The sequence below is a fragment of the Puma concolor genome, chromosome D2 (genome assembly GCF_028749965.1).
Source record: "Puma concolor isolate L17-30 chromosome D2, mPumCon1.1.hap2, whole genome shotgun sequence".
Lineage (NCBI taxonomy): Eukaryota > Metazoa > Chordata > Mammalia > Carnivora > Felidae > Puma > Puma concolor.
The window spans coordinates 78,923,489-78,939,270 of NC_141677.1; the positions used below are offsets into that span (position 1 = coordinate 78,923,489).

Consider the following 15,782-nt stretch of genomic DNA (forward strand, 5'->3'; position numbering starts at 1 on the left):
GAAGCTTTCAAGTCATTCAGAATCCTCCGGTTACCCATTTTTTATAGGACTAGGCCCTGGGCAAATCCTTACTTCTCTGCTCCTTCTCTTTGCTATGTGCTTCCCCATCAGCCCTACTCTACATCAGGCCACTTACCAAACCACTGGCCTGACCTGTTTTCATGTAAAATGCTTCCCATCTTCACCTAGATTACAAATTGTCAGAGGAAGATTCATGTTTACATCTTTTTGCCTCTTCAGAGCTTACAGCAGTGTTCTAAGTAGAGCAAAGGTGTTCGGTTACTGCTTTTCAGGTGGGCAGGATATAGGGAGTCTGCTCCCTCACACTTCTCTGTACTTCCCAGAGTTTTTACACACAGTAGGCCACTAATCCTTAGGAAACATCAAAGAGTTTCATTAAAGAGAATATAAAAGGCAAAACTGTTTTAAAAGGGAAATTCTGAAATACAGTTAAATCTCACAATAGTATGATGAATTACAAAGTCAGAGCGGTAAATGCCGTGGTTCTCACTACAGAAAGCTTAATTTCTGAGGCAGCAAAGCGTTATCCTTAATTAACCCATGTTCAAAGCCCAAATCCTGTGCCCTGAGACAAAAATTATATTAAAGATTCATCTTTCTATAATGAAAACCTTATAAACATTTGCATTACTATTATTATTTTTATTATTGAAAATACCTCACTGCTTACATTGAGCTCCAATTTTTCTGGACTGTGACTGGGTCCAAAGGAAACAAAGCTAAAACAGAAAGGAGGGACAAAATAAATGGGGCGGGGGGGTGGGGGGGGGAGGGTCAGGATCCACCCGGAAATGGTGGATTCCTACTAGTGGGTATACCCCAAGTAAGCAGGGCCCTGCTGAATGTTCCAGAATACCTGGGATTTTTAAATATTTGGTTAATTTCTACAGATTAACCTGTATTAAGCAAATATTAAGCACCTATGTGTCCAGCAGTGTTCTAAGCCATGGACAAGCCAGATTTCATGCAAAGTTCATGGAATAATTCATGACATACATTCGAAATACGCAACCAAGTTAACCTCAAATGATGAGAACCCAGAAAAGCACTAATTTTCATGAAATGTATGTACAAGCAGACACGTGAAAATCAGCTTTACCTTATATTTCATCTTGGGACATGAATGAATGTAGAAACCCATATAATAATAGCTGAGTTGAGATGTTTTCTGATGAAGTTGCCTCGTAAAAGCAATTTCTCTGCCAAAAGAAGAATAAAGACGAAGGCACAGTGAAATCTAGCTCCGATATTCAAAGTACTGTGTAATCTGATGTCCAATATCTGATGAAATCTGGAATTGTGACATTAGGCTATGAAGAAACTCCAAGTGTTGAAAGAAAAACAATTTCAAAAGTACTGTAAGATAACTTTTACTAAAGAAAGATACAACAACACTACATTAGTTTGAGCAAATGCATCTAAGTTCATGCTTTACACTTTATTGAGCTAATTAGTTGATCAAAAATTCAAAGAGCATAAAAGCAGAGATCTATTTAGTACATTACTCATCATCCCCTGGAGTTCTCAAAAGATTAGGTTTATCAAGTTAAAAACAAATTTTATAAAACTCAAAAGCCAACACATTTCAGGAAAAAGGACTCTGATTATGACCATTTGCATGCACATCCTTGCAAGTGTGTCTGCTGTAGAACTCTCTCCTACATCGAGACGCTACTCTAATATTTATTTTCCCTAAAACTAAAGAGTGGAAAAAAACTATGCTATCTCACCACTTTTTCTGTTTGTTGGGCATAGGCAAGGATTAACCGAACAAAGAAGCTGTCAGCAATGTCCATGCTTGGAGTGGTTTTCATTTGTATCGGGATAAATCTGGGCACAGAACTTCATCCTACCCGCCCAAGTGAATGACTGGCTGTATTTAAGAGTTTTAAGCAAAGCTTCAGTACATTTCTAAAGTAAGAGAAAAGTTGTTTGTTTCGTTTTTACGTTTGTTTCTTGAAGATTTTCTTCTTTTCTTTCTTTCTCTTTTTCTCTTTTGTAGCAACAAATGCTTGAAATTCAAGTGAATAGCCTGTGCATTTTGCAAGTTCAAATTTAAATCACTGACAAGGTGTGACCCTACAAATTCATCTGTAAAATAAAAGTATCTCTAAATCCAAGCAGACTGAACGTTAGTGGTCTGTAACAGAATAAATCCTACCAACCCTGGAACGAATCCACTTGGAAGGTTCAAAGTGAGGAAGGACACCCGGCCACAACGGCACTCCGCTTGGTCCTGCGCTGCCGCTCCCTCCCTCAGCTGTCCGGGCCCAAACCTAGGAGCCATCCTCAACCATTCTTCTCCTCTCACTCCCATGTCCGACCCATGTCGACAAATCCAGGCGGCTCAACCTCCAAAATTTACGGGGGGTCTGACCGCTTGTCATTACCTCCACCGCAGCCACTATGGTCCAAGCCCGCATCCTGGCTCCCCTGGCTGACTATTGCAACTGACTGGCTTCCCAGTGTGCTCTCTTGCCCCTCTATAAATCCCGCAGAGTGGTAACCAGTCGTTGTTTTACAGTATTAATCAGATCAGGTAACCTCCCTATATCTTACCTTCAGATTTTTGCACAGCTGGCTCCTTTCCTTTTTTTCTGGGCTCCTCCAATGTCACCTGACCAAGAGGTCTTTCCTGACCACCCTATTCAAAAAGGACCTCACCCTGGCACTGTGACTACTTCTGTCACAGCATAACGGAGTATCTAAATTTATGTTGTTGGTATCCCCATTACGATCTGCTTTGACAAAGCTGGAAACCCTGTCTTATTCACTTCTATGAATCATGCCCAGGACACATAGATTCTTCTCAAATAAATATGTTAAACAAATTAACTCATTTCTAAAATCCACCTTGCTAACAAAACATAAGTTAATGCCATGTTCATGATCCCCAATTCAAACATTTTTTTAAATCTACAGACTATGTTATATAAAAATCTATACTGATTATACATTAAAATACAAAAACTAAATTCATTGTAAATTGCTTAAGAAATTGAAGGAATGGAGGGGAAACTAAATGAGTTTCACTGAAATACACTATAATCAATAATAGAATTGGCAATTTACAACCTACTCTCCCCAGTTTTGCTTGGAAATGTCAATCTCCTGGCTGCCTTTCCTCTTCCATAAACTCAGCCACTCAGAACCCCCAGGCCACTACAAACAAGTGGCGAGGCTGTAATCCAGTGGCAGCCTCCCCGCTCTCAACTGCAACAATGTTCGTGCTCTCAGTCTCCTTTGCTTCCTCCTCAAAGCTCTCCGGCTCTAGCCGGAGATCTACCAAATCTACCAAATCTCTATCTCTTAGAGATCTACCAAACAGTAAATAGAACTCTTTATAATTTTGCTAGGAATTGATTATTTACTATCTCAAATGCAGCAGGATTTCTATATCTCCTGGTTTATTGAGGCATGAAATGATATTTCATACATAGGCTGGGATTCACTATGTGGGAATAAATATTCATAATGTTTATCTGAGAAGTCTAAACAAATCCATAAGCTATATACTGTAAAGTGGAAAAGTAGGTACAAAAATAAAAGAAGAAGGAAAATAGCAATGATCACAAAGTGTTGGCTGATTCTGGTACAAAAAAAAAGTAGCTTTTCTGAAATAAATACACTCTTCTAAAGTTACAAAATGTAAATGCTTCAAATGATCAATTTCAATTTCATTGATGCCATCAGGAGTCACGAATATTCTTAATTAGCTTATACAAAAATGCAATTAAATACAAAGGAAAAATAAAGGAATATTACAGGGATCAGTTATAAACACTGTATAATTGTGAATCGCTATAACTTATCATTAAGAGATGGCTCAGGTTGAAAATACCAAGATGGAGAATTTTTCTTTGGCCCACTAAAACACACAAAATCTATTATGGACCAGATTTTTCACAAAAATCAAACAGTAATTAAAGAAAAATACCCACTTTTCCAATTTTATAATTCAGAAAAAAGTACATACAGAATTAATAAAAGAAATAATCTCAAAATGTATCTTCCTATGATGTGAGATTGTGACCATCAGACACAGAGACTGGGAAAAGTGAAAATACTGACACAATGAGAAACAGAGACTCAAGTTCCCACATAAGCAACAGAAAAATAATTTTCAATCTTCCTTCCCTTCTGTACCACACATATTCACAGATACAAAGGAATAAAAATAGACCCAGTATTTTCATGGAAAAAGACCCCAATCCTTTTACCATTAGGATAATGCAAAATATCCAAGCAATGCTGCATATATTTGCATCCATGGACATGCAAGGGAAATAATCTTTTGATGAGGGCCAGAGAATTAAGTGGACAGTCAGGGACTTGCCACTCCTATTCTATATACTTTCTATAATTGTATATTCCTTCCAACAGATTTACATTGCTTGAATTCATTTACATGAGATTCATTTAACCTTTAATTATGAAAAAATATCTATACTAATGATGACAAAAACATGTAAATACTGTAATATTTAAGGGACATTGAGTGGTTTTTGATAGGGGAGCTTAAATAAAAACATAAACAAAAACACCCCACAAATACAATGACCTCTCCTACACTAGATTACATGGATAGCTTAAAAAGCTAGGGAATTACCATCGGGCACTACCCTCAGTTCTAAAAGTGGTTATTTCTAAATACTGATATATGAGAGACTACTATAGCAACAAAATTATTATGAACTATCAAACAGGATTTCTGCTGTTATATGATGAAATATAATCAAGTGAGGAATTATCTGAAGTTCCGTATGACCCATTACAGCTGTCAAAAGTAATCTTACCGTAGTGCAGAGTAGACACCCAAAGACAGAAATGAATAATCAGGATCGTAGTACAAATATACAGATGACACACAGTATGGAAGGATGTCAATCACCCCCACAGCAATGATTCTCCCGTCAAGCCAATACTGCTGGTGAAAGGAGCCATAACCACAATCTGGTCCATTAGGGGGATTCTCCGCCTGTGAAAAAGCAGACATACATGTGAACAGTTTCTTTTCTTTTCTTTTTAACATTTATTTATTTGGGGGCAAGCACAAGTGGGGGAGGGGACAGAGGATCCAAAGAGGGCTCTGTGCTGACAGGCTGACAGCAGTGAGCTCAGTGTAGGGCTGGAACTCACAAACCACGAATCATGACCTGGGCCAAACTCGGACACTCGACTGACTGAGCCATCTAGGTGCCCCCCCCCTTTTTTTTTTTTAAAGATTTTTACTTTTAAGTAATCTCTACAACTCAATGTGGGGCTCAAACCCACAACCCCAGGATCAAGAGTCACAAGCTCCACTGACTGAGTCAGCCAGGTGCCCCTATCATCTTTTTCTTTATATTAAAAATCTTAATAATTGTCCTGTTATACTTCTACTTTGTAACTCCTAAAATTTCCTGCTGTCATCATCCTCTGCAATCACACCCTACAAAACGTTTTACTTGTAGAAACACTGACCAAACAAAAGAATGAGAAAAAGAAATAAACTTAAGGTTTTTTTTTTTAAACCTTGTTTAAAAATTTAACGGTAGGAAATACAAATTTTACAGGATAAGTAAATACTAAAGTCTATTTTTCAGTTCCACACAAAAGCTGAGACAGAAATGGTGCAGGAAAGAAAGACGGGGAACACAGAAGGAGAGGGGTGGGTGAGAACAGAACTGCCCCTATACCATCAGCCAAGCCTCATCTGTGACAACCCTCGCACTGACAAGGCATATGATCCCATTATCTTTTGTAGGTAAGAGTTCCTGTGTAAATAAAAACAGGGCTAGGACACTTCCCTTTATGAGCCAAAGGAAAATAATTTCCTTACCATTATCTTAATGTAACTATAATCCCACAAAAGAAACTTAGAGATTTCAGAGTATAACCTTTTACCTGTAAATAGTTGAGTGACACTTTTCATTTTAAGATTCAATGATTTTAAATATTTATTTATTTTGAGAGAGCGAGCAAGCGAGGGAGAGGCAGAGAGAGAGGGAGAGGCAGTCCCAAGCAGTTTCCATGCTATCAGCACAGAGCCCAGCGGGGGATGATCTCATAAACCGTCAGATCATGACCTGAGCCAAAATCAATAGTCAGACGCTTAATCGACTGAGCCACCCGGAAGCCCCAAAATTCAGTATGATTTTAAATGTAACTGTTGCTAAATGAAAATTATGATGCAACATGAAACAATGCTTTGGTAGAGACTAAATGGATGTTAGAGATTAACAATTTAAGTGAACAAATACAACATACACTATATATATACACACACATGTATATCACATACATCATTTTCACACAGCTAAAATCACAGATAACATATATACACAAAAGCCGGAAGAGAGGGGTGCCCAGGTGGCCCAGTCGGTTAAGCATCTGACTTGAGCTCAGGTCAGGACCTCACTGTTTGAGAGTCTGAGCCCTGCATCAGGCTCTCTGCTGTCAGCACGGAGCCCACTTTGGATCCTGTCCCCTTCTCTGCCATTCCCCTGCTCGCACACACACTCGCTCTCATCACTCTCAAAAATAAAAATAAACACTAAAAAAAAACCTAGAAGAGAATGAAGAAAAGTGAAAATTCAGTTTACTAATATTAAAACCAGAAAAAAGACATTACAAGACAGGAAATCTACAGATCAGAATCTCTCATAACACAGATGCAAAAATCCTCACCAAAATCTTAGCAAATTAAATCCAACAATGTATGAAACGAATTATACACCATGACAAAGTGGGATTTATTCCAGGTATGCAAAGCTGGTTCAACCTTAAAAAAGTAATTTAGGGGCGCCTGGGTGGCGCAGTCGGTTAAGCGTCCGACTTCAGCCAGGTCACGATCTCGCGGTCCGTGAGTTCGAGCCCCGCGTCAGGCTCTGGGCTGATGGCTCAGAGCCTGGAGCCTGTTTCCGATTCTGTGTCTCCCTCTCTCTCTGCCCCTCCCCCATTCATGCTCTGTCTCTCTCTGTCCCAAAAATAAATAAACATTGAAAAAAAAAAAATTAAAAAAAAAAAAAAAAGTAATTTAAAATAAAAAGCAGTTAATCATGGAAAGATGCTAAAGGAAAAAATCATATATCAATTGACGCAGAAAATACCTCTGACAAAATCCAGCATCCAGTTATGACTAAAACTCAACAAACTAGGAAGAGAAAGGAACTTCATCAGCTTAATAAAGAACATATACAACAAATCTACAGCTGACATCACACTTAATGATAAGAAAATTGATGCTTTCCCCAGTAAGATTCCCTTATTCAACATCATACTGAAAATGCTAGTTAGTGTAATAAAAAAAAAAAAAAAAAAAAAGGAAATAAAAGGTATTAAGATTGGGAAGGAAAAGAATAAAACTGTCTTTATTCACAAACGACATGATTTACTATGTAGAAAATCCCAAAGAGTCAATAACAACAAAAAATGGAAATAATAAGCCATCATAGCAAGGTCACAGGACACAAAGCTAAAATCAAAAGCCATTTGCTTTACTACATACCAGCTATAACTGGAATATGAAATTAACAACCCAGTGCCATTTTATAAAACCAAAAAAAAATTACATGCCTAAATATAAATCTAACAAAGTATGTACAGGATATATATGCAGAAAACTGACAAAATGAAACAAAGAGATGGTAAAGAAGTGTAAAAATATTATCTGTTAATAGACTGTAAGCCTCAATATTGTTAAGATGTCCATTTTCCCATGTTGGTTTATACATTTAATGCAATCCCAATCCAAATCTCAGCAAACTATTTTGTAGGTATAAACAAATTTGTTCTAATGTTCATATAAATAGGCAGAAGACCTAGAATAACTAACGTAATACTGAAGAAACAAGTTGAAGGTCTGACACTGCCTACGTCGAGACTTACTGTAAAGCTACAATGATCAAGATAGGGTCTATACTGGCCAAACAAGAGAAGAGTAGAACAATGTAACAGAACTAAAGCCCAGAAATAAGCCCACATAAACATGGCGGACTATCCTCTGACAAAGGAGCAAAGACAGTCCAAGAGAGAAAGGACAGTCTTTCTAACAAATGATGCCGGAACAATTAAACATCCAAATGCCAGAAAATCCAAATCTAGACAAAGACCTTACAGCTTTCAAAAATTCAGCTCAAAATGCACCACAGACCTAAATATAAAATGCAAAACTATAAAACTTCTAGATGATAACAATAGGAGAAAATCTGGGTGACCTTGGGTTTTGCGATGAGTTTTTAGATGCAATGCCAGAAGCACAAACCATGAAAGAAATAACTGATAAGCTGGACTTCATTACATTTCAAAAGTGCTCTCTCTACAAAGACACTGCTAGGAAAATAAAAAGTTAAACCACTGACTGGAGAAAATTGCAACACATGTATCGGATAAAGGACTGGTATTCAAAAATAGAAAGACTGTTAAAATTCAACAGTAAGAAAACAAACAGCCCAATTAAAAACTGGGCAAAGTATCTGAGCAAACACCTCACCAAAGAAGATGTACAGGTGGCAAATAAGCATATGAAAAGCTGCTCAACATCATCTGCTAGGAAACTGAAATTAAAACACACACACACACACACACACACACACACACACACACACACACACACACACCCCGAGCTAATACTACTCAACTATTAGAATGGCTGAAATCCAAAAACCTGAATCAAATGCTGGCGAGGACGCACAACAGTAGGAACTCGGATTCATTGATGATGATGGAATGTAAAACGGTACAGATACTTCAGAGGACAGTTTGGGACTTTCCAGTAAAGATAAACATAGCGTTACCATATAAAATAGTAATCACGCTCTTAGGTATTTATCCAATTTGTCTGACAACTTGGGTCACACAAAACCCAAAGGCCTGCATGCAAATGTTCATAACAATGTTATTCATAATTGCCCCAAACTGTAAGCAACCAAGATATCCTTCAATAGGTGATAAATAAACCATGACACATGGAATATTATTCATCAAAAGAGATAAACTATCAAGCCACAAATACACAAAATGAAGAAACCTTACATGCATATTGCTAAGTGAAAGAAGCCAGTCTGAAAATGCTCCATACATACATTCCAAATACATCCAGTAAAAGGCAAAACTACAGAGGCAGTAAAAAAAATCATTGGTTGCCAAGAATTTGGGGGATTTGGAGCAGGGGACTTTTAGGATAAAACTATTCTCTATAGTTCTGTGCTAGTGGATACTTGACATTATGCACTTACCAAAACTCAGAACTTTATAAACACAAAGTGAGCCTTAATGGATGCAAACTAAAAGAAAATCTTTTAGGAGATTAAGGGATCCCAGGAAGGAATGGAGACAGGACAGAGAATCTACCTGTATTACAAATGTATGAAACAACCTGACTGAAAGAGGTCGGTCAGGAGGGGAAAGGTGCTGACTTCAGTAACCTTTGGGGTCTGTAAGAATGAAGGCAAAAGGAAACCCGCACATAAGCATTGTATTCTACCTGATAAAGTTGTTTTCCACGAGACTACAGGTTAACAACTCTGACACTGATACACGTGCCTACTGTAAAGTGACGGAGGTGATGGGAACCAAGTTTCTCACTGTTGAAGTCGTAATTTACAGATAAGCAAGGGGAAGAGGCTAGAATGACCCACAGGGTGATGGATTAGTATTGGAGACATGTGTAAGAACTCACGTTTAGCTTAATACAGACAAGATGGTTACATACAGAAATATTTATAGGTCTGTATATATCATAGATATGTTCATACAAGGGTTAGTACGCACACATATGTTTCTTTACTCTGCCAGATGAGAAGGCCTAAATAAAGGAAACCCTAGTAGCAAGAAGCACATCTAGCACTCAGATCTTGGTTTCTCCATTCTGTAGTAAAAGGAACAAGGCTCTTTGGAAAAATGGCCAATTCCAGCACTGGGACAGGAAGAGCCTGTTTAAGATGAGCCTACTTCATCGTGTGGTGCCAAAAAAGAAAGAAAGTACTTAAAAAAACAAAAAGAAACACGCACTGATGGAGTTATATCAAAGAGGCACAGAAAGCGACTGAAAAAGCTCCCAATGGCCAAAGCTGGAACAATTTGAGCAAAAAAAAAAAAAATAGTGTTAGATTACAACCCAAAGTATAAAATTAATATCCGTAAGTCCATACTGACATACACGATTGAAAAAATTAATAAATGAGGAAGAAAGACGAATCTCCCATGCAGAAGAATTCCAAAGAGTTCAGGTAGACAGTCTGCCCTAAAGGTAAGGGAGCATTACTCCCTATGAAGTGTGGGCTACGCACAGGAACTCCCTTTCAGAGTACCTTCCAGAGGTATGGGAAGGAACTTCAAAGAGTAACTGCACAGGTGAGCAAGGTCTACAACAGCAAATGAGAGGACTGACTAAGGTGCTAGCACTATTCATGATTTCTAACCTTCCACTGCTACAGCTAAAAGTGTTGTTCAGACAATAAATGTATCTTGAAACTTTTAACAGCTTCCGCCAATAATAAATTACGTCAAACCCCAGTTTTAGCATTTACTATCATATAGGTTTAGTCTTCAGAAAGATATTATTATTTCCCTGGAAACAGGTACAGTTTAAAGAGCAGAACAGGCAACAAACAGAAGCATTAACAAAAAAAACAAAAAAAAGAAAAAAAAAAGGAAAGGATATTAACCCATTAAAACTACAACACCAGAACTGACACCCATATTCTAAATTGCTAATGGACTTGAAGTCAAATCACTTGTCTCAGAAGCTAGGCTGCTCCACATATGTAATAAGAAATACACAGATTCCTATACATCACTGAATTTTATGAAAACCATCTTTTAGATGTAAGTCAGCCCTGAGGCTCCTGGAAATGAAGCTCCCTGTCTTTAAAAGTAATCGTGTAGGAGAGCAATCCCACAGTGACAGGGAGACAAACTGTCAGTCCACGGCACATGAGGTGGGGAGCCTGTCCAACGTCGGGCAGTCAAAAGCTAACTAAATGACTTTGAAACGAACCCGAATTCTTCCACAATTTCAGTTGAGTACGTCATTCTAGGACTCACTAAATCCAATGTGTGCATTCATTCATTAAAAATGTATTTATCAAAGACATAATACATATGGACTTACTAATGGGCATGTTCTCAATAAGTAAACAACCAAAAGACCACGTTAACCCTAAATATAAATCAATCCTGCTTGTTGTACAAGCTTGAAATCTTTTTCCAAACTGCAGCTACCTTCTGAGTTTCCAATTTTAATCATGTCATCCATTCCTGGGACCTCCCATTTAATGACCTTCCATTTACTTCACTGTTTGTTCTTCTGTGAGTCCACCCACGACCAACATACCCTACCACAGGCATTATTCTCGTGTCTCAATGCCCGTGGAAGTTAACAGTCTTCTCCCTCTGTAAAACCCGCATCTATTTATACAGGTATGGGCTACCTTATAATTACTGAGGAAAAAAGAAGCCACAGGACCATCTACTCTGACCCCCTACTACATCCAGACAAAGAAACAAGAAACCCAGGAGTCAATTAAGTAATACAATCATCATGAAACTATGGAGTTATAAACTGATTCACAAACTATCTTCTCAGCCCCTACGTTGATGCTATTTTTATGCTATGATAAGAAAATCAGCTAATCATCTAATTCGTCGTTTAAATATCCTCACTTTCGAATATCTCTAGGATATACAAGTCACTAAATAAGGCAATATAAAAAATAAACTATTTAATGCATGGTTTTCAACAGCTTTTCTTAAAACCTATTTTGCTGCATTCTTTTTCTTTCCAACATGTTTTCTGACAATTAAAATATGAATGATTTCCTTTTCTCCCTTGTGGGAGCTTCAATGACCTAATTTTTTTTAAAAAAGCAGATTTGATAAATGGAAAACAATCTCAGTAAAGGCAGGTAAGAAGCTATTTTCCAAAAAGTACATCTGGTTGTTTCCGCAGTACTGATTAATAATGATTTACTATTCCCCAAATGGTAACTCAATCAATACTTTCAAGTTTTTCAACAGGTTAAGTGGCAGCTGTGGAAATGGGCTGATGGTGAACCTGAACTATTGATTCCCTTGGCTCTCTGTGAAGATGGGACAGCTGGAACCTCTAGATCACTCACTTCTGGCTAGGAAATCTGGAAAAAATTCTGGGCCAGGCACCTGGGTGGCTCAGTCGGTTAAGATCTGACTTGGGCTCAGGAGTCCCCAGCTGGGTGAGCTCGAGCCCCGCCTCAGGTGAGCCCTGCTTCTCTCTCTCTCTCTCTCTGCCCCTCGTGGGACTCTCTCTGTCTCTCGCTCCCTCTCTCTCCATCCTTGCTCACTTGCACCCTCTCTCACTCAAAACAAAACAAAACAAAAAGCAAATGAAAAAAAAATTCTGGGGGCGCCTGGGTGGCTCGGTCGGTTAAGCGTCCGACTTCGGCTCAGGTCATGATCTCATGGTCCGTGAGTTCGAGCCCCGCGTCGGGCTCTGTGCTGACAGCTCGGAGCCTGGAGCCTGTTTCAGATTCTGTGTCTCCCTCTCTCTCTGCCCCTCCCCTGTTCATGCTCTGTCTCTGTCTCAAAAATAAATAAACGTTAAAAAAAAAAAAATTCTGGGCCTACCATGTGTCCAATACCATAAACTGAACTGATTTAACTAAGATTCTTCATGCTTGTCTATGAACATACACACATTTGCTGAATCAGTTGACATAAAACCGTGGTAACAGGCTTCCCTCAAATGCGATCCCTTAGCTCAAACTTTTTTTTTAACACTAAAACATGGAAAGAATACAGGAATTTGAGTGTTAGAGTAAGGCAATAAAAACAAACAATGAGTAAGTTTGTGAAATGAGAAATCAGCAGAACTCCTGGTTATGTCTCCCTGGTCATTCAGCAACATCCCTGCAACCCAGACTCATGGGCTTATCATGCCATATGTTTCGATATGCTATTACCTGGACACCTGTTGGTTTTTATAAGTAGCAGCCAGAAATTACCTTTATTGCAAACGTATATATTTTCAGCAAATACAGACTTGTCACCCTCACCCCCACTAGGTCAGAAAGATCCACATCTTACAACAGCCCCTTCACTTAATTCTCCAAGAGGCTCAGTCCCCCAGCCTCGGAGAGGCCTCTCCAAGTCAGTGACCATTCTGTATTTTCACTTCCTTAAGAATCCTATTTCAATACTTGGGATTGTCGCATTTCTTCAACGTTTCACCTAAAGCCTATTAATTGTTAACACCCTTCAACTGCTACTTAAAAACACAGAAGGTGATACAATTACAGATTGTAAGTATGTAGGAAAGTACACTTCATTTGAGAACCAACAGAGGCACAATGACACAGGTATCATGTAAATTAACAGCTCTCAAATTTCTTGGTCTCGAAATCCCTTTAACTTACAAATCTTACTGAAGACCGGGAGATTTTGCTTCCTGGAGATAAGGAGTTTAGGAGATATTTATTACACTAGATGTTAAAACTAGTATTTTTAGGGGCGCCTGGGTGGCGCAGTCAGTTAAGCGTCCGACTTCAGCCAGGTCACGATCTCGCGGTCCGTGGGTTCGAGCCCCGCGTCGGGCTCTGGGCTGATGGCTCAGAGCCTGGAGCCTGTTTCCGATTCTGTGTCTCCCTCTCTCTCTGCCCCTCCCCCGTTCATGCTCTGTCTCTCTCTGTCCCAAAAATAAATAAACGTTGAAAAAAAAAATTAAAAAAAAAAAAAAAAACTAGTATTTTTAAAAATATGTATTTGTTATTCGCTTAAAAATACCAATGAATCCAGTACATGTTAACATTGTTAAAAAAACAACTACTATATTTTCCAAAAAAATTTAGTGAGAAAAACGGCACTGATTTACATTTCTGGAAATCTCTTTGAAGTCCAGCTTGGCAGAGGAGAGTGGAATCTTCTATCTGCTTCTGCATTTGCTGTCATCACGCAGCCTCTGGGAAACATCCCCACAAATTCATAAGAGGATGAGACAATACAGAAGAGAAAAACTCTAATAAAATGTAATTTTGACCTCGAGGATCCCTTGCTAAGGCTTCAGGGACCACCAGGGATTGCAGGATGTTTCTGAGAAGCACTCACATAAATGAATTTTTAAAATCTACAGGCAGTGGGGAAAGATATAAGCAGAAAGCAGTAAGCTACAACAGAAAGGGAGGAGGGCTGAGGGACTCGAGTCCAGGATTCTGAATCAAAGTATCTGGATTTGAGCCCTAACTCCACAGTACACTTTCTGGCTATGTAACCTCAGCAAGGCAATAACTACTTTCAAAAGTACCCATTTCTGCAATTGTTTTAAAGTAGGCTCCATGCCCAACGTGTGGCTTGAACTCACAACCCTGAGATCAAGAGTCGTGTGCTCCAGGGCCTGAGCCAGCCAGGTGCCCCGGTGTTTCTGCATTTTAAAAACAGGAATCATACTGCTCACCCTCAAAGGGCACTGTGAAAAACAAATGATAATGTAGAAATAAAAGCAGACTGTGAGCAAACTTGGGTCGGTTTTGCTTTTGGTTTTAAGGGGTCTGAATGGCACATCCTCAAAGACTATGTCTATGAAATTACATCAGTAGCTCATTTAACAGAAGTTACTTAAAACTAATAGCAGCGATCTTTAATTTCCTCATAAATAAGTCAGTGATGTGATTAACAGTATTTCATCATTTATCTTTCTCACGCCTGCAGTTTGCACAGTTCTGCATATGTGAGAGGGTAAGCAAAGTTGTTTTTCAGAAGCTCCTCCATTTCCAGGATTTAGCTGATAACAGGAAAAAATATAATAAAGCCCGCCATTAGCTACAGAAAAGAAAAGAATGTCTTAAACACTGGGGAAGAATGGCAAGGTTTATGGATAAATGAGCTACGCAGTACGATACCGAAGGCTCTACGTAGAAATGACATCAATATTAATAGGCCAATCCAGTCTCCTAGTTAAACTGCTCCCCAAATGGGTATATTTACTCTGATGAAGTACACCTGTCTCCTGGCCCACCTGCCCCCACATACTTCAGTTATGCTTAAAACAAACACTATTAAGACTCAAAGGAACAAAGAGGGAGTCATTCGTCAGGCACCAGAGGCAGCATCTGTTGGAGAGACTTCATCACAGGTTCAAAGACAGTAACAGGGAAAGTCTTCACAAGCTTTAGGAGAGCAGAACCTGAGTTGTCCTCACAAGGCATCCCCGAGTACCTCTCCCAAATCACACCTGTTCACACAAAAATCTATAATTAGACAATATGTGCCCTGAATTTTTTTTAAAACAAGTTTATGGAGGCCCCCACAGGTAATTACCTTAAGCACCTCATTAAAAGTCTGCACTGTTTTAAAATAATTTATTCTTCCAACTGCTTCGCCTTTGTGAAGTGTTTCATGAAACACTGCACTGAAGGTCAGATTCCTTTTAAAAATAAACACCCAAAAATGTGCTAAACCACTACGATATCAAAATCTACCTGATTTCTTAAAAAGAAAACCCAAAACTAAATTTGAAAATTTGAGATGATATGGTCTATAATTAAGAAATAAAGAAAATAAATCAAGTTAAGTTGGAAAATACAAACAGGAATACTCTTGGTTCCTACATATCACACAGTTGCATAAGCAAGTGATTTAAAAACCAGTAACCATGGGGCGCCTGGGTGGCGCAGTCGGTTAAGCGTCCGACTTCAGCCAGGTCACGATCTCGCGGTCCGGGAGTTCGAGCCCTGCGTCGGGCTCTGGGCTGATGGCTCAGAGCCTGGAGCCTGTTTCCGATTCTGTGTCTCCCTCTCTCTCTGCCCCTC

General features: G+C 38.9%; 1 protein-coding gene across 8 annotated transcripts in view; it reads right to left on the reverse strand.

The window, feature by feature from the left end:
• ATE1 (arginyltransferase 1) overlaps positions 1–15,782 on the reverse strand; it is a 160,701-nt gene that overhangs the window by 82,215 nt on the left and 62,704 nt on the right. For all 8 annotated transcript variants that reach the window (XR_015241889.1, XM_086681044.1, XM_025918035.2 and 5 more), the window contains 2 exons: positions 4,818–4,999; positions 1,121–1,220 (listed from right to left, as the gene is read on the reverse strand). Coding sequence is in view for 7 of the 8 variants with exons in the window: in XM_086681044.1 (XP_086537170.1) it covers positions 1,121–1,220; positions 4,818–4,999 (282 nt within the window). In the remaining variant the exon portion in view is untranslated. The remainder of the gene's footprint in view (positions 1–1,120; positions 1,221–4,817; positions 5,000–15,782) is intronic.